The sequence below is a fragment of the Myzus persicae genome, unplaced genomic scaffold (assembly GCF_001856785.1).
Source record: "Myzus persicae strain clone G006 unplaced genomic scaffold, MPER_G0061.0, whole genome shotgun sequence".
NCBI lineage: Eukaryota > Metazoa > Arthropoda > Insecta > Hemiptera > Aphididae > Myzus > Myzus persicae.
The window spans coordinates 352170-374872 of record NW_019104011.1 but is presented as its reverse complement, the minus strand read 5'-3'; the positions used below and the strand labels follow the sequence as shown (position 1 = coordinate 374872).

Sequence of the window (22703 nt, the reverse complement as noted above, 5' to 3'; positions counted from 1 at the left end):
CAATACATTCCTCACTTTAAATAGGATCCTATTAATTTACTCCATTCTTCACTATTCAATATTATTCACTATAATTTCATTTAATGTTGTATAAAATATTGTTGGCAGAAAATATTTTAAGAATTTAAACTTAGATATTCGTACATGTCGATGTCATATATTATTATAATATTATTATAACCTCGATAATAATCAATATTTTATCTCTTATTAGTTATTATAAATTAATATGAATATCTAGTCTAGTACTTTAATATTCAACAATATTATGATTACTGATCAATATTGTTAAAATAATTGCTCCAGGGTTTTTATTTTTTAAATCCATTGAAGATTTATTATAAATGGGTATAATGGCTATAATATTCAGTATAAACGGATAATGTGTGAGAGATTGAAGTGCTAATCTTCTTCATCTTCTTCTTCGTCATCGTCATCATCACCTTTTTTTTTTTTTTTTTTCTTGTCTTTTTTTTTAGATTTATTTTCTTCTTCTTCGTCTTCGTCATCACTATCTTCTTTTTCCTTTTCTCCTTTATTGTTTTCTTCATCATCATCTTCTTCTTTCTTCTTTTTCCTGTCTTTTTCTTTAGATTTATTTTTTTCTTCTTCGTCTTCGTCATCACTATCTTCTTTTTTCTTTTCTCCTTCGTCGCTTTCTTCATCATCATCTACTTCTTTCTTCTTTTTCTTGTCTTTTTTCTTGTCTTTTTTATTTGATTTTTTTCGTGTTTCTTCTTCTTCTTCTTCTTCATCATCATCTACTTCTTTCTTCTTTTTCTTGTCTTTTTTCTTGTCTTTTTTATTTGATTTTTTTCGTGTTTCTTCTTCTTCTTCTTCTTCTTCTTCTTCTTTTGATTCTTCTTCTTCTGTTTCTTCTTTTTTTACATTCTTTTTTTTTGTGCTTTTTTTTTTAGTTTTTTTTTTGTCTTTACTCTTTTTTTTTTTAGATTTTTTTGGTCTTTCTTCTTCTTCTTCTTCTTCTTCTTCTTCTTTTTCTTTTTCTTTTTCATTTCCTTTGCCATTATTTAATCTATTTGAAATTGAGTGTAATAGATCGGGTAGAACTCCTTGATTTTGTCCCAAATTTTGAACATAATTTAATGATTTTGATATCGGTGATGTAATTGCTGAAGCTGCTCTTTTGAAGAAATTTCCGAGTAAATTTAATCTATTAGTCACTACATATTTCTGACCATTAGCCACGAATTCTCCCGGCAATGCTACGGTTACAGGATTGTTAGCGGGATACACACCAGTACCATAAGGAGGAAAAATGCTTGAAAGTCCTAAAACAATTCATACATCATCAACTACTGATTAAAATATTAAATGAATACTAAAATATTTGAAAATGTATACTGTATCCTTGGAATCTATGCATTCTTTGAATATTTAGATATACCAACTTATTTTATTCATACGAAGTATACCTAAAGTATACCTACATGCCTAAATTGCAGCTTGAAATCAACAATTCGTGGTCAACTAAAATAATATCGTTATCTGTTGTCCGAAAAATATGATAAATTCAATTACAATCATGTATTTTTAAAATATTTATAATTTGTACTATAATTTTATCTATCATATTGTTTACCATTAAATACTGGAACTCCCTGAGGTGAAGATGGCAATTTTGACTTTGAATTCAAAGATTGAGCAATTAATTGCTTTAACAGATTCGGGTTGTTTTTGATAGCTGAAAAAGTAAACATTTTTGAATTTAAGTGTATATTTTTACACACGTATTTTTATTTTATACTAGATTACTAGATATAATATTTATTTAAGTGTAAATACATATCAAGTGCATACCAAATGGGAGGAAGAGGTTTGATATTGAGCCCAACCCCTGTGCCATTCGAATTTCACCATTTATCAATTTTTCATATCATTACAATATAGTTTATTACAAGATATATATTTATTGAATATGATAATAAAAGAAATTTAAAATTTAATAGTTTTCATAACTTGTTAAAAAATTGCATTATCAAAAAAATCCTACTGAGGCCCTTAGATAATATTTTCGGCTTCCAATTTCGCAATAATTATATTAATTTTTCACTCTTATATTAAAAATGGCAGAGTTTAATAAATTGATTATTCTGAATGTAAAATTATCATAATGGTATGCGTTAGTAAGATAGGTACTAGGTAGGTATACATAAAAGTTACAATGTCCTCTAAAAAATTAATATAATTAAAATTGTTATACCTAGCTATGTCCTAGTATTATTATCAGAGACACTAGTGCTGTAGTAGATCGTTTTTTGATAAATTATTATTTGAGTAAGTAAGTACAAAACATTATTTGTATACTACTAAAATATTACTTACCAAATGAGTTGTCATTATTTACATATGTTTTCTAATTTTCTTCACATAAAACACGTTTATAAGTAATCTATTAGTTTTGAAGTATACTGTACATAATATACTATTGTATGTTAGAAGTGGATAACAAATTAAAAAAATTATTGGACCCTCACCAACAATTTAAAAAGTACTGGGCACGCGTATGGTATATTATAATATTTCATACGCATTCATAATATTTAATTGAAAACAATATTAATACTAATAATACAGTTTTTAATAATTATTGTCATCACACGTAAATCACATAGGTAAATATAATATTGTAAATTATAATTTATAAAATGAAAAAATAAGTACAACTATTTTTTTTTATAAATTGTACCTTCGTTTACTTTGTCGTAAGTTTCTTCGGATACTTTAAGTGAAAGAGCTTGAAGTGATTGAATGCTTGTCAAAAGAGGAATGTAATTTAATGGATCTGAAAACAAAATAAATCACTATTATAAATTAAATCAATATTTCAATAAACTAATAATTACAATTATTTTATCTTAATGTTTCATGTTAATTTAATAATTTATTGTTCTAACTCAGTTATACTAGTTAACTACCAAAACCAATTAATTGGTTGCACTTTTTTCCTCTAGTCCATTATTATTATAACTGTACTTAATTCTTTTGTTTCAAATTTATTTTAGTTCTAGTAAATTGGATTTTTTTTAATAAAGATTATTATTATTTATATATTGACCATAATATAATGCAATATTTGAGTATAGTCATTTTTAGAATTTTCGTGAAACCTAATTTTTCTTTAAATATTAAAATATTTACTTCATAACCACTGATGGAAAACATTTTCAAATATAATATTTTGTTTTTCGAATTCAAATACAATGACATTATTGCATTGCTTGCTTATGATGCATTTTGAACTGTGGTTTCGTGTTATATTATTGTGTGAATAGAAAATGAAACATAAGTAGACATTTGTGGACAGTAATATAATATATTATGTTATACTGATTGCTGTCTGCTGATCTGATATATTCTTATATTGTAAAATGTATCTTATGTAAATGGTTAATTATTTTACTTACTCAGGAGAGAGAAACATTGTGTGAACGGGCAGGTTAGAGTCCATAATAATGTTAAATAAATTATTTTGATTGACGTGCGTGTCATTGAAACGAGTATGTATTTGCTCTGTCTGGATACAAGTGTAACACTTAACCAAAAAAAGTTGAAATTATTATTATTGTTATTAATATCGAGCTTTGTCAAACACTAAAAATATAATTACCATAAGTTCGGGTTAAATTGTCTAAATGTTTTATTTGTTATAAAATGTACTGCAGTAGCGCAATAAATGACAATTACAGATGTGTGTGGTAACTGGTTTTTGTGTTACGCATAAAAAAGATCATTATGCCTTTAAACTACACATTATAGAAAAGTATACATTTAAATCGGTTATTATAATATTAATCGTTTTTATAGACATTTAATGTAATAATATGAACATTTATTGGTGCAGTTATAAAATGTTTACTATTTATTACATATTGATTCGGTGGTTCTAAACTATTGTGGGCGTCAGAGCTGACGAGTTTTTTTGGACAAAAACTTTCCTTGTAGTAAAAAAACTTCCACAACTCTCGAAATAGTTAGATTTCGATCATTTTTACTTTCTTGATTTTTAATCAAGTAAGTGTGGTAGTTGAAATGAAAAAAAAAAATTAACTCAGTAATAATGAGCAAGTGGGTCACTAAGCTAGCATTAATATATAAAATATTAATTATCACAACCAAGGGGTATAACAATTTGAATCCACAAATACGTCGGGTTGAATAGTCCCAAAATTTATATTTTTTAACTTTTTTCCTAAACTATGATAGCTAGAAAGTTGGTTGATAGCTCATTAAAAAAAGGATTATCGATAGTAGATACAAAATGTGAAATTAAAAATGTTTGAAAAAAATTACTTTATTCTTCACAGTTACAAAAAGAGTTATTTTTCGCTAGATTTTCATTTAAAGTAATAGATTTCCGACACTGGATAACGGATTTTGTTGTTTGGGTCTTTGTTAGATTCACGTTGTCTAGGAGAAGCGCAGTGGAGATTTTCAGAACTTTATCTTCAATCGTTAATTCACTACAAAGCATTAAGGCTTGAAAAACATCAAAGTGTGTTTTAATTTTTTTTAAAGCACAGTATAGTGAACAGTACTGTATCCTAACCTAACCTAACTATTAAAGATAAAGTTTTGAAAATCTTCCCTGCACTTCTCCTAGCCAATTTGAATGTAACAAGACCCCAAAGAACAAAATCCACTCTCTGGTTTCGGAGATCTATCTCACTGAATGAAAATGAAAATGAAAATTATTTTTTTTGCGGAGCTGTTCACAACGACGTTTTTTTGGATTCAAATTGTTATGCAGATTGGTTGTGATATCGGAAAATATTCATATTAAGTACACTATTCGTTATCCAGTTTAATAAATAGGAAATCTAGTAAATGAAACAAGCGAAATGATTTTAATACCTCTTAAATTCAAACTAGTTATATTCAACCTAATAATATAGTCTACTATAGTAAAATATCTTCTCAATAAATTAATTTGCAATTAATAATTTATTTAAAGTACAATGTCGGTTTAATCATATTGTAATAAAATACATACATATTACATACAGTTAAAGTTTAGAAATGTTATTTCCTGTTGTAATTTAAGTGTTAGTTTAAAAATCAGAGTCTAAAGTGTGAACTGAATACAATTTATATATTGTATTTCAAATAAATGAATGTTATCAAAATGTGACTATTCTACGAGGCATTGTGTTAATGCGGCCGTCGCGCTATACGCAACTAAAAATTACTTACATTTTTGACACATAATAAATAGCTGGCTCCTACAGCTTTAAGTTGAACGCCGGTACGCTCGGAATGTAAATAAAAATCAATAAACAACGGCGATAAAGCCGTAGATTAAAAAAAAACAATTTGAAATTGTACCCTTGATGCAGAGATCCCTACAGGGATTATTTTGTCAGAAAAGAAAGAAGAAAGAACAAGAAAGTTAGTCAGAAAATAATTTGATGTACACCTCCGCCACCGTAAAAGCCACCGTTGCCGCCAACCTACTCAATCAAATTAAATACATCTTTAGCGTTTATGTATATTATACTACTTATTGCTTAAGTATATTTTGTTAATCGTTTATCCATTTTTACGTAACCCAAATTAATAAAAATAAAAAATCGTGTAAATCTGTCCTAACTGTCATTGTCGCCAAGGTTTATGTTCAATAAATGAAAAAACAAAATTAATATGGGTTAACACGGATTAATATACATTTGTTATAATACAACGAATGTGGTGCGTGATCTGATAGGTATTATGTTGTTCGAATTTCACTTCAACGATAAAATAATAATATTCTTCCTATAACTCGTGGTTATAGCATAAAGGTACACGTAGGTACGCATATTATATGTCATGTTTGTTTAGCTAATCCTCTGTGACTGGTACAATTTGGTTTCAGAATTGATTACAATATTTACAAGTGTAAAAATCACATAATTTAAATTATAACTTATTGACAATACGTACAATGAAGACTTAAATAATATTACGCATAGATTGGATAATTCTTGTGAATAGTATTATAACGATTCGGTGTCGCATTGATTGAGGGATTCGGACAGAATTTATTGTATACATTATGGATCCAACACATCACACAGACGATATACCAAAACAGTCTCTAATGCATCAACTAGGTACAGTCATCGTTCATGCAATTTCCGTTTGAGGCATACATATTTTGTAGTAAATGCAAATATTGAATGTACATTTTAGATTGTTTACCAGAACACCACAACGGTATACTATTGAAAATCATCGACTGTGTCATAGAACATTGGCAAAATAAATGTTTGTCGTCAAAACAATTCTGTGAATTCACACGTAGATAAACAGCTTACAAATGTTATAGTACAGTATACTCGTGAGTTGAAAACAATTTTATAGGCAGTAAAAATAAAAACTATTATTGACGATAAATTTAAAAAGCAGTACTTGTATTGAACAATCGAATCGTCTCGTTGCTCTAATTTCGGTGTGATCCAATATTATGTTCTATATATTGGTAATATTGTTCTTATTATTTGCCGTTATTGCAAGTGATTATAAATTATTAAATTAAAAACGTTCTGAGTGAAGCTCCACGATAGGCGACTGTATTATTTATAAACTGTATTTACATAGTGAAAATGAGAGGAAAATTCTGCTGCTATTGCAGGTTTTAATATTATAAATGTTTATTGTTTTTTCATTTTTTATAATATAATCCACAATCTGTTACAAATAATTCAAAATAACACAATGAGTGAAAGTGATGAACGATTTATTTGCTTGAATGACGGATTTAAGAAGCTTTCAGGGAAGGCACTTTGACAGTTATTTATTTACATTTACAATAATATTGTGCCTACATACATTTTTCTTTTTCATTGGTAAATTGCTAAATACCAGTGAAAACGTATTATCGTCTTTTGACTGATTCTCACAGGAAATTTTTGTACTCTTGTTATTCACTAAGGGAATTTAAATGTTTCCAAAACGTATACATTTTTTATGACGTAACTCATATAAATCCATGACTGAAGTGGCCAAATACCATTATTATAATATTGTAGTGAAATGTAATGTTAATACCCAAAATAATAAACCTAAAATGTCCAGCTGTGCTCTAGCTATTGTTGTATTATTAATTTTAATTTTGAAGCGAGAAATGACAATTGACAAATCGTCACAATAATCTCGAGTAACGCTACATTTACCCGAAATGTGGTTGAGATTTAATCAAAAATAGATCTGATGCGAATTTTACGATTTTGACGTAATTATGAAAACGCGATGAATCATTATAATATAGTATAAATTATCATTCAAACAGATTCAAATGTACAACTTTCATAATTGACCACTATTCATATAGCGGGTAGGTAATCGTCAATTCATAATTGCTTTTCAATTTTCCCATTCAAACCGCGTTTAAATGACATACATACACTATATTCTATGCACACAGCGACGAACTCAATTATAGCACTCCCCGCAGTGATCATCGAGCCCACAATAATATATTTTAACATTATTAAACAATAATATAACGCAAAAACAAGGTGGGCGATGCACGTAGGGTTTGAGCGTTTTCCCGTTGTCGTTCAGCTGTCTGGGAAAATGGCCATTCGTCCGATGCTCGGACACAACATCTCACCCTGTATATATATATATATATATGCGTCAATCACGTGATTCATCAGCAACGTGCGCATTTCCTCTGTGTTTTTATATTATTTTAAGGACAATGAGCGCACACCGCCATCACCAAATAAACAAATTGATTGGCCTGAAAATGTCAATCTCGGCGTTTACAGACAGACACTGTGAAAAAAGTCGAACGTTATTGCACAATATTCATCCGTCATGTTATACGCCACGACACTTACGGTACACATTCAAAATAGTGGACTAATGCATACTTGTGGAATGTAAAAATTGATAGTTTCGTGATCGTACTGTTTTATTTTTCAATCAAAACATACATCGCAACACCGACAAATATCTATGTAGGTAGTTGCAGAGTTGTGATGCGCGATGATAATATTATGAACAAAAAACTCTTATCTGCTATCGAATACCACTTATTTTATTAGTATAATGAGAGTTCAGCAGATACCATGTATTGCCTACAGAAGTCAAAAATTTTATGAAATTCTAAAAATCTATTATTTTAATTAAAATATTTCCATTTGGCAATGTATTTGTCATTGAATACTATCGTTTTTAACGGTTGACTGCCTGTATTCTATTTTGTAAAGTTTCAACATTTTCCTTTACACAGAACGCACTTCTAATGACAACTACGAGTACTTGTATTTTTTCATGAAGAACCTTGAGTTATTAATTGTATTCTTGACATTGTTTTTTATTCAGAAATTATTATAATATTTTACAGTAAAAATATTACTATTTATTTTCACATTCTACAATTTATGAACCTTTCTACTTTCTACCACACATTAGTTAAAATGTTAGCGTGAAATATGCGAAAGAAAATTAGGGAAGTCAATTATTAATTTTAGGGTAAATTACATTATATTTAGGAACAAATGTTCTTAATAATATAAGGAAAAAATTGATATTTATTAAATTCTAAAAACTGGAAACTATAAAAACAATGAATATTTATTTTAATTTATTGATTATTAGTGACTTCAGTGTACCCTAAGTTTAATTTTTAATTTTTTTCGCTGTAATGTAAAAAAAAAATAATAACTCAACAAAAAAATAAAATAAAATAACAATTATAAGTTATTCTATTTTATCTATACGTACAGCTTAACCAATATTATAAACCTACCTATCTTGTTTTTTAATAAACTATTGTAATTATTTAATTGAAAATATCAAGTACGCATTCCAGTGTACCTATATAAGAAAATTTATGTTTAATATTATAGTTAATTGCTCAGAGATCAGAGCTGCATGAATCTAACATAATTAAACTTATTTGTATTTGTATTTTGTATAATATTATAACGTACTCCAAATAAAAAACAGTTTGATCACAAGAGTTTATGGATATACGTATTACGTATATTGATATAACTAGATATAACTTGTAGCTAATTTGAAGATTTTAAAAATCATTTTATACAAAATAAGTTGCATAGAAGAAACATTTTAGAACAAAACATATAATTTTTTTAATCTTTTATTACGGAGATTAGAAGCTGTGATTTTCTGTCTTTATCTAACACAAGTAGAACATATGCATTTAGACGTTTTTTCATCCCAAAGTACGGATTGATCTAGTAAAGAGATAAGAGTTCTGTAACAGAATTTGTCATTCGATTTTCCCATATTTTTGATTTTATCCCCATAAATCCTGAAACAATCCTACTAAAAAAAGGAAATGGAATATTTACATTTTTGGAGAAATTAAAATCAAAAAAATTAAAAATCTAAGAAAGTTGATCTCAAGTGGACTTGACGACAAACTCAAATAGGTTTTCAGAGTTCTAATCGCTTATTATTTTATCAATCGGTACTTCGGAATGAAAACACGTCTCAATGATTATGTTCCACGTGTTTTAGATAAAGACAGAAGATAACCGCTCCAATCCCTTTGAGATTAACTAAGAATATTAATTTTGTTTCAAGAAACACCTATGAATAATTATAAATTTTAACTAAATACTAATATTTGTACAAGAAAAAATATTATATTAGATCATTATAATAATTCAGGGACAAAATTGATGACTTAAATTTTGATAAGATATGGTCTCGAGCATCATGACTAACTATAATTAATTCATATATTTTGGTGATAAATAAATAATTAATACTGCTGAATTGAAATTAAATTTCCTGGAAATACTTTTACATTATTTAAGTATGTAATTATATGAGCCGATTACAAGAGCGGACTTATCGGCAATCCGTCCTAACAAATATTCAATAATATAATTACGTTTGAATAAAGGAATAGGCTAACCTAACCCGGATGGTCACGACAACAAAAAACCTACGCTTGATACTAATGACTTTATTTTTTAATTCCAACTATTTTCCACCACGACAAAAAAACGAACAATAGAAAACCGGAAAAGTTAAATCATGTGATCGTTTGTTGAACCGAATGTCATTACATTACATAACTACCGATTTATTTATAAAAAAAAATTATTACCTGGCTTCAACATCTAAATGGTTTATACCGTAGTGTACATCTATTATACCTCCTATTATACTTTTTATTTCCTTTGTTGAGATTTTAACTGAATAATAATTGTATCTCGACCACTTTCTCTATGTATATAGTATTGTAAAATTGGTACAGGCGGGGAAAACATTTGTAAAGCTCATACGCCTAAATTTGTAAGCCCGATCCTAGTATAAACTTAAGTGTACCTTTGATAATGATTACATTGTTGGCTGAAAGCCTATTACACTTTATACACGTTTTTTTTCGCCAAAGTGGTCAACATATTATGCATCTGTAATATATTTTAAATAATTTATAATATTGTGTTATCTCTAACATGATCTCTAAGTTGACCGTATTTAGATATTCTCGGAATTTTGTTCTCATCTAGCCGATGTCCGTCGATCAGTATCGAATGTTACCTTCTTCTCTCCTGTTTTTTTTTCTTTATTGCGATTAAGCATCAACTACATAAGTTATTAGCTTACAAGTGGTTATTTTGACATTAAAGATCATATACTATTATACAAATTGATTTTTTTTTAAATATGAAATTATATTTTGGAGGTTCGAGAATGCTTCATAAATGTTTCACAATTGCTTCATACAAGTTGTCCGGGATTTTGAAGTCTTTTCCGACTTCGCCGAAGTTGGGGCAGTGGATGGTTATATGCTTGATGGAGTAGTTTGTGTTACGTGTTGGGTATAGGGCTGGATCTCTCTATGCCATAAAATGTCCGTGTGTGAGTTTCGTGTGACCAATTCTGAGTCAATTAAAAATTACCTTCTCTTGGTTTTATATAACGGATAAGAACTTAACCAAATACTGTGCATAAAGAATATCGTCACATCTTTCAAATACCTAATAACCAACTAATTTATTGGTTATTATTAGGGCTGGAATTTCGATGTATTGTTTTCCAAAGATAGTGCGATGCTCGTATTATTATACATTTGTTTTATGTACTTTTGAATGAGGAAAAGAAAGATAATTTTGCATTTTTTAGTTTTTATGTAATTTTCATAATTTTTATGGCGTTTTATTATTTTTGGAAACAAAATATAAACATAATTTAAAAATAAATATTAAAAAAAAAACAAAAATACAGAATAAAATAAAATAAAATACACCAACATACTTATTATATGCATATAAAAGATTTTAAAGTAGGTACTTGTAAATCGTATTATTATTATTAATAGCATTATCGAACATTAGTTGAAATGTCAAAACATAGATAAATAGTCTTCAGCAGAAGTCTACAGTAAGACAAATCGATGAGATCTACCTATTTAGTATTTATATAACTTTTTTTTAAAACTTGTACTAATACCTACTGTAAATACTTATTTAACAGTACTATTTAAAAATAAAAATACACTTTTAAATAGTAATATATATATATTTTTTTTAATTAATTTAAAGTCACTTTTATAATACATTTTTCTAGTTTTTTGAGTCATTATTTTTGAATTTTTCAAATGATTTTCAGGGTGCTAAATTCCCAGTACTAGTTATTATCCATGTCTGTGTTGGTAGGAATATAAGTTAGGTACACTTAATATATTATATACTTCGAGTACTTTGATTCCAAGTTTGATAAAGTTTATCGATTTTACATAAAACTCATATAATTCATAATATACTGAGTACAACAATTGATGAGAGTCATATGAAGAAACTATGCGAGTAAATCGAATGCTTCAATTTACGTTACGTGCATACTTTAATCGAATAAATATCCAGTGTTGAAAAAATAATAAACTCTTAACAAAATTCAATGTTTAAATATTTATAAGTTCAATCGTTTGTTATAAGTTTAAAGCTATAGTAAACATATTACGTTTTATTGTTATTATATTAAATTATTTAATAAAATAACAAACAATTGTTTTTTTTTTATTTACTTGTTATTACTGACAATTATGGGTTTGGCACTTGCCTACTCCCAGAAAATCAATAAACATCCACAGAGGGAATGTTTCCAAAAATATAATATCATTCAAAATTGTATTTTTTTTGAAGAAATTTTTTTTATAACAAACAATATGTTAAAAAATTTAATAAACAGACTATCCATATTGTATGTTTATCCTTCTAATACCTATTTATTTAAGCATTAATATAAATATACATTATACACGATAACTTAAGCTTTTTGTGCTCTTTTATATTTCGAGTTAGTCAAATCCGAATGTATTAGAAACATATAGAATACATTAGGATTTAGAAGAATATTTAATATCTGATATTTTATTAGTAATATTATGTTTTTTTTAAATTTTGTATAACAGCTTTTTTTTTTAAATATTTGTTTTTATCTATGTTGGAATAATTATTGTATTATTATGTATTTATATCGGTTATATTAATTAGTAATTGATTACAGTGAATTTTTGATATTCCCGGTCATTGCCGTGCATTTTGAAAATTTCCCAACCTATACCAACTTGAACTTTGTCGTATTTGTTGGTTAAAAGATCAGTTAGTATTGTCTTCTTCACATCTTTGATCTACTTCACAGCTTTAAAGTGAACATTCCTTTGCTGTTTTCAATGATTAATATATTTGATCTTAATTATATTAAAAAATTGTTATCAATTTTTGTTACGAATGAAACAAAATATTTTATTAGATTTTTCTGAAAGAGCAAGTAATATAATTTATAATAAGCTTACAATTGTTTTTATTCTTTGCAGTACTGTTATACCTTAAGTTATATTTTTATTTTACTAATAATTACTTAAACAAATCATCTAAACTTTTATTAGCTTTCTTTTTTTTTATATCTTCGTCGCTGTCACTATCATCATCGTCCTCTTCACTATCATTTTCAGTTTTCCTCTTTTTGCCCTTCTTAGATTTACTGTTTCGTTTTTCATCACTTTCTTCATCACTTTCTTCATCACTGTCTTTGCCTCTTTTTTCATCGCTTTCTTCATTGCTTTTGCTTTCTTCATCGTTTTCTTCTTCACTAGATTCTTCTTTAATTTTTTTTTGCGATTTTTTAAACGGAAGTTTAAAACCAAGTTTATCTTTCAGACTATTATTACCAGGGTGTATCAATAAATCTTTTAATACTTGTACAGCCTTCAATTCTCTAACTATTGACGGACAAAATACTCCCAAAACTTTTTTCCAAAAAAAATTTTTTATTCCTCTCCACGCTACGTGAAAATTATAACGAGATTTGGAAACCTCGAGCATCTTCCGATCCTTATACCTCGCTGTCAATGCTTTTGCAACAATCATATGAAGTTGTTTTGGCCCAAGGCGATTATCATATGGTTTAATATTCAAAGAATCTGAAATTTAGAGTAACTCTTAAAAATATTAAGCATTAGGTATTATATGTGTTATTTAATGTTAGTGAATAGTTAAAATCAAATCAACTTCGATTTTAATTTGGTTAACTTTGTCTGCATAAACTAGATTTGAGCCAAAAATACTTTATTCAGTAACACTATTGATATAATTCAAAATTCAAAATATTCAAGAACTATTAATCATCATTGTGAAATGTGAATAAAATGTGAAATAACTTATACATTATACACTTATTGAGAAACAATAATTATTTTCCTATTTTTAGTTAATTATATACATTTTCGTTAAGAAATATACCTACATGTATTATAATAGTTTTAATGTTAGAAATAAATAAAATAGAAATATAAATAAATTAAATAGCCAATTAGGTTGTAGTAATAAGTAAAATATATCTGCAACGAGTTTTACAAAAATTATTTAAAATTATAATTTACTATTTTAAATGATAATATTATGTTCAAAAGCTACAAGCGACAAACAATTTATACTATGACCAAATCGATATTCTAAGGGTACAATCGAAGTTGTTGAGTTATAGGAACATAGCAACAAAGTTAATTGTTTTCTTTGATTTTCATGATCATAAATTATTGCCATGTCTTATGGTATAAACTCTATTACTAACCTCTGATGAGTAGTATTTTTTTTTCTCCATCTGTTACAGACAAGAAGCTTATGATGAAAACCGATAAACATAAATAAACGCACCGTCCATCCATTGGTAAAAATATTTATGTGCTTAAGATACAAGGAATAAAAAATAAATCATACTTAAACTATGAAATTAACCATCGTCAATATGTTCTTCTTGTTTAAACTCGTGGTGGGTGGATTTTGTTGTTCATTATTCTGCTAATCGTTTAGCAAGTTAATATATGTTGTCATATTGTTACAACAACGTGACGTACAAGTGTAAAATAATATAATTGACGGTTTTTGTTTACTATAATAAACATAAATTCACATGGCTATAATTGCATTTTTTTTCCAAAATTGCCTTTAGTTAAAAATATACTACATTTTGTAACGGTTTCACTTGAAACATGTAGTATAATTGTACACTTTATTTAATGAGCGGTTACATTTAATTGGACGAATTAACTTATTATTTGTCTGAGTTACAACGAAAAAATGAGTGAAATCGTAAGGGAACCGGACCAGCTCATTTTCAGATTGGACTTAGAAAGCAATAATAATGGTAGGTATTAAACGATCTAAAAATAATCAAAAACTTTTTGCATAATAAATTGGATGTGTGTGAAGTTGGCCCCCCGACTTTGTCCAATCAATTCGAAAAATGTGCAATTATTTGGCAAATTAATTGCAAATAATTGCAAATTGACTTTCAGAATTTGCAAATAACTCATTAAAATATTATAAGCTAAAAACCATTAGGTACGGTTACAGTTTTCAGAATTTGCAAATCGATACTTTATTTTTGGCGAATTTTACAAGTTTTCTTGGCAAATTGGTTTTTATGTCATACTCGAATCAATTTTTTATTATTTTTTTAATTTTTAAAAAAATTTTTTAATTAGTATTTTTTTCATTTTGTTTTTAAAATATTTTATTTTTTTATTTTTTATTTTTCAAAATTTATTTTTATTTTTTTTCAATATGTTTTTTTTCAAACTTTTTAAAGTTTATAGTTAATGTTAATGAAATAATCTTGTATTCAATCATCTAATGATAAATCTATTGAATTTGATATCAATAATAAAAAATATCAAATACTAGATAATACCCAGGTTATAAATTAAGTTTTTGAATCAGTTGAGGTTCTTGGAAGTCACAATTAGTCTTGGTCCTAAAAACTCTAAAAAGCTATATATGTAGAAGGTTGAAACATTTTTAATGTTTATGTAAAATATAATGCTATTATAATGGTACTTAAAAGTTTCTCAAAATTACACATAAATTATATAATATTTTTAAATTAAAATAAAATAACCAAATTGTTATTTTTTGTGTAACTATCTAATTTAATCAAAATTTGAACATTGAATGCTTAAAAAAATCTTGTGTACGCAACTTTAATGTTTTAAAATAGGTATGCGAACAAGTTACAAGGAATTTTGTTTTCAAGCCTTTTGACTGAGTGAACATTTTTTTATTGACATTTAAAATCGTTTTATGTTTGTATTATTGTTTGATTACATTCCATATTATTTTTCTATTATATATATTTTTTCTTTTTTAAAGATGTGGTTGTATTAATGAAAACGATTTTTAATTTTCTATCTAATTTTTAATAATAAAGGTGTGTTTTGAAGCAGCTCAAAATAAGTTTAAATATTTTAAAAATTTAAAATTGCCATTGTTTGAAAAAAAAAATAATGGAAAAACAAAATAATTTGGAAAAAAAAGTTTGGAAAAAAAAAATTTGAAAAAAAAAATAATAATAAAAGATATCAGATAAGAAATCAGAAATAAAATAATTATAAAATAAAATCTTATTGTTCAATCAATTTTTAACTAAAAGCATATAATTTATACATGTATGATGAATAATACCGATCCTTTAATGTTTTTTAGAAGTTTTGCTCTATAATTATCGAACATAATAACACAAAATGGTTAATAAGGATAAGTTGAATGTCTTTTCTTAAAAATACTATAGTATATAATACTATTGTGGTTACACAAAATATGCAATTACATGATTGTGGAATCTATATGGCACCAAGTATCTGGACTATGTGAGCAAACGCCCTTAAAAATTGGCTCGGTGAAATAATTTTTAGCTTACGAATAGAGTAATAATTGATTTCGCTTTAATAGCTGGCAAGTGGCATTGATTCGTGTATGACATAAAAACGAATTTGCCAAGAAACTTGTAAAATTCGCTAAAAATAAAGTGTCGATTTGCAGATTCTGAAAACAATTTGCAAAATAATGACACATTTTTCGAATTGATCGGACAAAGTCGGGAGGCCAACTTCACGCACATATAAATTGATTTCAGCAGTCGATGACATCACTAATAATAAGCCGCATGCAGCGTCCATAATAATATAATATTTATACATATCTATTTTAAACCAGATGGTTGATCGTAGACATGCCGGCAGGTTGCAGAATTATGTATTCGATTAATTTTCGTGTCGCATTTTCATAAATCTAACGAGAACATTCAATAAAGTTTTTCCAATATAAAATTACGCCATCGTAAAAATGTTGTTACTAGTTGTAATGTACAACCTGGAACCACATATTCGAAAAAAATGTATGTATATGCGTATAGTAATTATCAATCAATATTGCTACAAAACTACAAACTTCTCAAATTGTCCAATTGAAGTACTTACAACCACGAGTAAATGGTTTAAATTAAATAACATGACGTGTATTAAGGCTGCATTATTTCTATTATAAGATCTATCGGGTATATTTATTTTGTCATTTGATGATTAAATGGTCTTATATAATAATATGCATGCATGTACAATACATCCGGCGAAAATAAATTGTAAGCATATCTTTAATATTTAATAAGAATTTGGTTACAGCTGATCGCGATACATATTGCGTGCACGGAGAAAACAAACAGCTCGAATAAAATAAAACTGTTACAGCTTATGATGTGTACAAACGGTGGACCTGGCAACGAAACTGTGATGACCGAACTCAAGAGTAGGTACTGCGGCAGTATCTTACGATAATGTTATTATTTCGAGTTAACAACCGTTTTGTGCAATTTGAAGTACCGATTTTTCCCTTCCGATGAAAAAAATCGAAAATCAATCCACGAATGTAATGGCCACTGATAGGAAGTATGAATGGTCCGACACTTACAATGGCTACGTTTACTCGTCCGACGACTCGACGTATGCGGCGTCTGAAGCCTCGACGGGTGCGGCGTCGCACATCAATTTGGTGGCCCACGCAAATACGATCTACAAACGAGCCAAGGTAATATCACCAGGGTAAGACTAGAGGTAAGCTTGAAGATTTTTTGAATTTGTTAAATTAGAGACCACATTCCAAAACGCGGTAATTATTCTGCACCCCGGAAAATTAATAATAATTAGTCGGCCTAAGTAGTAAAGGCATAGACTTATTACATATTACCTAATAAGGTTAATGGGTCAACGCGTGAAGATCGTAACTCTATTTTCTTTTCGATTGTGGTATTATGTGTGATTAAGACAAAGAGTAGAAGCATCGTACCTATGATAAGGTCATAACCCCAACTTTATAATCTTATCCTCCAAGTAATGGATGATTATAAATCGTCGTATCTCCGATGCAATGATTTTTGGGACGTCCTAGAAAAAGTCATATCTCCATATTATCACCATTGTAATACACGATGAAGATATAATCTTTACTAATTAGAGAACTAGACTGATGAAATGTTTGAAACGTTTTTTACTTTCCTGTAAAATGTACCATTTTGGACTTACGACCTTAACGACTTACGCCGATAATTTTTTAGCGTTTTTTCAATAATAAATAAATTATGACAACACGGCGTTATAGATAGGCAATTTAGCTACATAATGTTCAGTATTGGTATTTTTATAAAAAAAAAAGGTATTTATGGAAATGTTTATGTTTTCGCACTGCATACGCGGTACCAGTACAAAATATGGAGATTTTACGTTCGTGTGATCTTATAATATATTACGAAGTATGGTATTAACGAGTTCAAAATTCTTAACATACATCAGTAGAAAGCATAACTTTTGAAGTAACTATAATATATTACGTGTACTAACTCCATACATAAACTTTAGGTTACTTGGAGATTTTTTTACTACAATTTTACGTGAAACACGATGAGTCATATTATGACATCATAGAAAATATAATGCGTCAATCGAAAAATCATTATCAGCGCAATATTTGTTTTCTCTCTCGGACCCACACGCAACATGGATAAAACGTTTTCATGTAGAATAATATTATGATTTCTGATTAGTAAATGAAACAAAAATGAAAAACTGGAAAATTTATCAATTATAAATTTAAAAAATATATCATATTGTAATAACAAAATATTAATAATACAATAAATGCAATTTTTCCAGCAAACATTTAATCAACCTACTGCAATACTATAGTAGTCAAATAGATTACTTATATAGCAATATCAAAAACCTATCATGAATTCATATCGATCTACAATGTAATATAGGTTGATAGGCAGTCTACGCTCAGAATAGTTTCTTTGTTCTTATCATTGAACTCATATTTAACTCTTCCATAAACATGATTTACTCGATTTCGAGTTAAACTTGACATTTACTCTACAGCAAAACGTTTACCTACTTTCCTCCTTTTTTAATTTAAAAACAATTACCATTTTGTATGGTTTTCAATGTAATCATATTTTATATCTAATGATTCAGTGAGATATCTTTTAATGAATTTGAATACTATCGTTTTAGCGACAAAAATATAACTTTTGCATATATTTTGTTAATTAATTTACAATGAACTGACCTTATAGTTAAGAATCACAAAGTGACATACCCAGGTTCGGATCCTATAAATACAGCCATATAATTAGACAGTGTACAAGTCTGAAAATAAATTCGAAGACAAAATATGAGACATTTTTTTAACGACACTTCAAAAGTCAACAGAATATAGAGAACTACACAATAATATGTCTATATACTTGGGGTGGAGTTGAGCGATAACGTCAGCGCTATAGCACATATTTTTATGATGACGAGACGTTCTCTCTTTCGTTGTTCAAACCCAATTAATTGTAGTGTATAATATAGTATATATACGCAGCATCTTCATCGATCGGTTTTGTTTTGCTAGGAGAAGGCTCCACTGAGTCCATCGTCCAACGCCGGTCGTAAAATATAATTATTTATTAAGCATCAACCATCGAGACCATCCTTAGTCCGCAGTTCGATAGTCATTCCATTATAAACCATGTTTTATAAATTTTAAAATTTTAAAGGCTTCAAGCTACACTAATATATATTATATATGATGCATATGACTTATTATCTAAAGTACATTAATAATTAAATGATCACTAAGCAATTGAGTATTTTATTCACACAGACATTTTAATAATGTGTATTAATTTTTTTCCGAGGGAGTATGAAAGTATGTTCAACTTTGTCCGTATATTGCCATTTAATAAAAATTAGTATTTTTATTTGAACTCTAATTATTTTGTCAAGAATTTAAATATTTTCAAAAATAAGAGTATAATATACTTGTATTATAATTATAATTTATATCTTTGATGAATGCAAAAAAAAAATTACAAATTTGCATAAAACGTTGCTTTTGTATTATTACTTTTAAAAATTAATTGACGTTATCTAAAATTAAAACAAGTCCGTGGCATATTATACAGACTAGTTTTAATAAAAATATTTTGGAAAACCACTGATAAAGCAGATGAAGCAGATAAACTATAAAGTACATTATTTTTGTCAAAAGTTTTTTTTTACCAAAAGTTAAAACACAAAATATGTAAAATAAAAGTTTTATATCTATATTCTTTGATGTATGAATCATATTATGAACTTTGGTTGCGATTGTCCAGTCCTTAAAGCTTTCCCATAACAAAAATGTATAGCACTAAGATAACGATATACTATCTGTCTCATCTTTTCAAACAATCTGCAGTTCCCTTTTAGGCTTTTACTTGATTATGGATACATGTACTTTAAAGTTTGGGATCCGTATTCTCCCTAAGTTTGGGTCCTTCTGACCTTCTTATGATTGACCGTGGTTAGAAAATGACTCGTCGAACTGCTCCCTAATACTCCCATTCTCCGTCCTATGAGTAAAGCCAATCAGTCAAGTGCTTGATTTATCTAGTCTTACCGATCACGGTATCATGACCAAGCGTAATTTTCTCTCCAAGTTCCTTTTTAGTCTTATTGATGCCCTTCATTATTAGCTGAAGTTAACTTTACCCCATATGTCCATCAATCAGAAACACACTGTTCCTTTTAATATTCCTCTGTGGCTCAGTCTTTCTCTAACTATATCTATCCAATTCTCTCATTATACACGTCTATTGAGGCATGCCAATATAAGGACCTATCTTTTTATCTTAAAGCATTAGACTTTAAAATTACGCATCGCGTGGTTGGTACCTTTGAAACATAAGTATAAAATAATTATATAGAAATTAATTCAAGCCTGGGCATAATGACGAGTTAAAAAGCTTAAGTTCAGTAGAAATGTACACGTACAGTTCTTTAATATCTCACATGATTTTAATCTATTCTAAGGAAGTGTACCAAAAACCGGAAATGCTGTATTTATCGGCTGGTGCTGATGACGAAACCGATTCCTGCACCATCCAGTCCACACCGTGTTACACGGATACGTCTGTCGAACATTTGATAAAACTTCCGGCGAACGTTCCGGAACCCGAAGATAGAGTGTACGTTGTCATTTTACTATCGATCACGTTCTTCATACAGGTGAGCAAAATACAATATGCTATGTCTCTTTCCTTCACAATCATCCGGTGCAGCATCTATGCTTGAAAATCTGTATAAATATTACGGTTGCGTCAAAGGTAGATATAGTTATAAACTGGTTAACGAGTACCTATGTAGTAGAGTGGGTACTGAATATTGACAGTATTTTTTATTCAATGTTTTTAAATACTTGTATAGTTGCGATAACAACATACATGACTTTAATAAAGTTACACTTTTAAAGTTTTAACACATAAATTAAGGTGTCAAAAAAATATATGGGATATCAAAGTCACTTGCGTCTTTAGTTAGATGCACGTCTTAGGGGTTGTCGTTGAGAGATCCGACAAGAGATGATTAAAACGTATAGACGCGTCCTAATTATTAAGGAATGTGTTTTTAGAATTAACAAAGAATAAACTTATTATTATTTATTTATTCGTTGTACGCATTGCTTAACTCGCTGAACATTAATTATCGGAAAACAAAAGGTGAACGAGTGGGTATATAACCGCACCAGTATAATGCGGTTGCGTTGGATGTATTGGCATAAATATAATATAATATAGTAAGAGATGTTACGATGTAAATTCTTTTATATATCAGTAAAATATGTAACTCGAATTCTCCTTGAAAAAAAACAAAACTAATAATAACGTATAAAGCGGTAAAATGTACAACGCAACTTTCATAAATTACGGTAAAAAGTTGTATTAAACTTTTAAGTCTAAACGTTAAAGTACCAACTGCGGTGAATTATTGTTCATAAAAAGTGTTTATAATAATAATAATAATAATAAGTAGGAGTTGCACACTTTGGTTTGTTTTATCGTTTGGACCTAAATCACCACATTTAAGTACTAAAAATGAAAAATAAATAAAAATACAACAACTAATAAATCAAAATACGTCTAAAAACTAAATTAATATTGCTAAAAATATTTTACAGATGTTTTCAAGAGACTTTTGTATTCCGTTTTTTGAACCGGCTTTGGTGGCTCCCCCGCATTGGTCACAGACTTCTTTACCAACATTGCCTATTTTGAACATGGTTGTAACCGTGTTGTTAACTATTCCAGCTTGCATGATCATCAACAAGCATGGTAAATTCATTATGTAATTATTAAAGAAAAACGCAGTAGACATTAGTTAACTTGCAACATTATAACAAACATCGTACACCTATATATATCATATTCAATTTGATTGTACATTACATAATTTGAAACGTTAGATATTACATAACCGATCGTTAAAATAATATATAAATAAAGTATATCTGCAACGTTTCTGAAAATCACACATGTGACAAAAACTATATTTATACGCTTCGGCACGGCAGTTGTATAACTCAGCGGTTCTTTTATTTTAAGATCGACTTGTTTCATGATAAATAAAAAAATTGAAAAACACAAGTGTTGAGATTGGATACGTTGTTTATTGAATTACGTCTAGTGTCACTCTTATATTGAACCATGATACAATTTGGAGTTGCTTTGTAAATATGATAATTTAATCAGTTTACAAAGGCAGGGAGAATTCGAAAAATAATATTTACATAAAAAGTTGCCTTTCAATAACCATTAACCAACCGATGTAAACAAGAGATCATTTTTTTTTTTTGCTCTTATTCATTTAATGTTTGATATGACCCCCCACCAGACACTCGAATGGAGCTCACACAAAAAGCCTCACGTTACGGTTTTGCCACTGTGTTAGAAACTGCAGGTATGTTGGAAACCTTTCTACCCTGTATCACTAGTATAGTATGCAAATAAAATCCATAAACCACCAATAATAAAAAAAAAACTACACTGAACCTCCATGTCACAACGGAGGATCTTACTGT

At 28.2% G+C, this 22703-nt stretch overlaps 2 protein-coding genes across 2 annotated transcripts; both read right to left on the bottom strand.

The window, feature by feature from the left end:
• Positions 1-402: 402 nt before the first annotated feature.
• On the bottom strand, positions 403-6108 carry LOC111037545 (bromodomain adjacent to zinc finger domain protein 2B-like). Its single transcript, XM_022320185.1, has 7 exons — positions 5941-6108; positions 3426-3553; positions 2708-2803; positions 1601-1702; positions 964-1289; positions 513-747; positions 403-443 (listed from the first exon to the last, which is right to left on the bottom strand). The coding sequence occupies exons 2-7, from the start codon at positions 3508-3510 to the stop codon at positions 403-405; spliced, it is 885 nt and encodes a 294-aa protein (XP_022175877.1). The 5' UTR covers positions 3511-3553; positions 5941-6108.
• Positions 6109-12769: 6661 nt separating this feature from the next.
• LOC111037567 (pheromone-processing carboxypeptidase KEX1-like) lies at positions 12770-14297 on the bottom strand. Its single transcript, XM_022320218.1, has 2 exons — positions 14065-14297; positions 12770-13414 (listed from the first exon to the last, which is right to left on the bottom strand). The coding sequence occupies exons 1-2, from the start codon at positions 14156-14158 to the stop codon at positions 12849-12851; spliced, it is 660 nt and encodes a 219-aa protein (XP_022175910.1). The 5' UTR covers positions 14159-14297; the 3' UTR covers positions 12770-12848.
• Positions 14298-22703: the final 8406 nt, after the last annotated feature.

Excerpts from the sequence above, each read along its gene's own strand:
- LOC111037545 (XM_022320185.1), bottom strand. The coding sequence starts at position 3,510 with ATGACACGCACGTCAATCAAAATAATTTATTTAACATTATTATGGACT. Across the intron at positions 748-963 it reads AAGAAGAAGAAGAAGAAGAA|GAAGAAGAAGAAGAAACACG; the intron begins AGACCAAAAAAA and ends GATGATGAAGAA. Across the intron at positions 444-512 it reads AGAAAAGGAAAAAGAAGATA|GTGATGATGACGATGACGAA; the intron begins GTGATGACGAAG and ends AAAAAAAAAAAG.
- LOC111037567 (XM_022320218.1), bottom strand. The coding sequence starts at position 14,158 with ATGGATGGACGGTGCGTTTATTTATGTTTATCGGTTTTCATCATAAGC. Across the intron at positions 13,415-14,064 it reads AAAAATACTACTCATCAGAG|ATTCTTTGAATATTAAACCA; the intron begins GTTAGTAATAGA and ends TCTAAATTTCAG.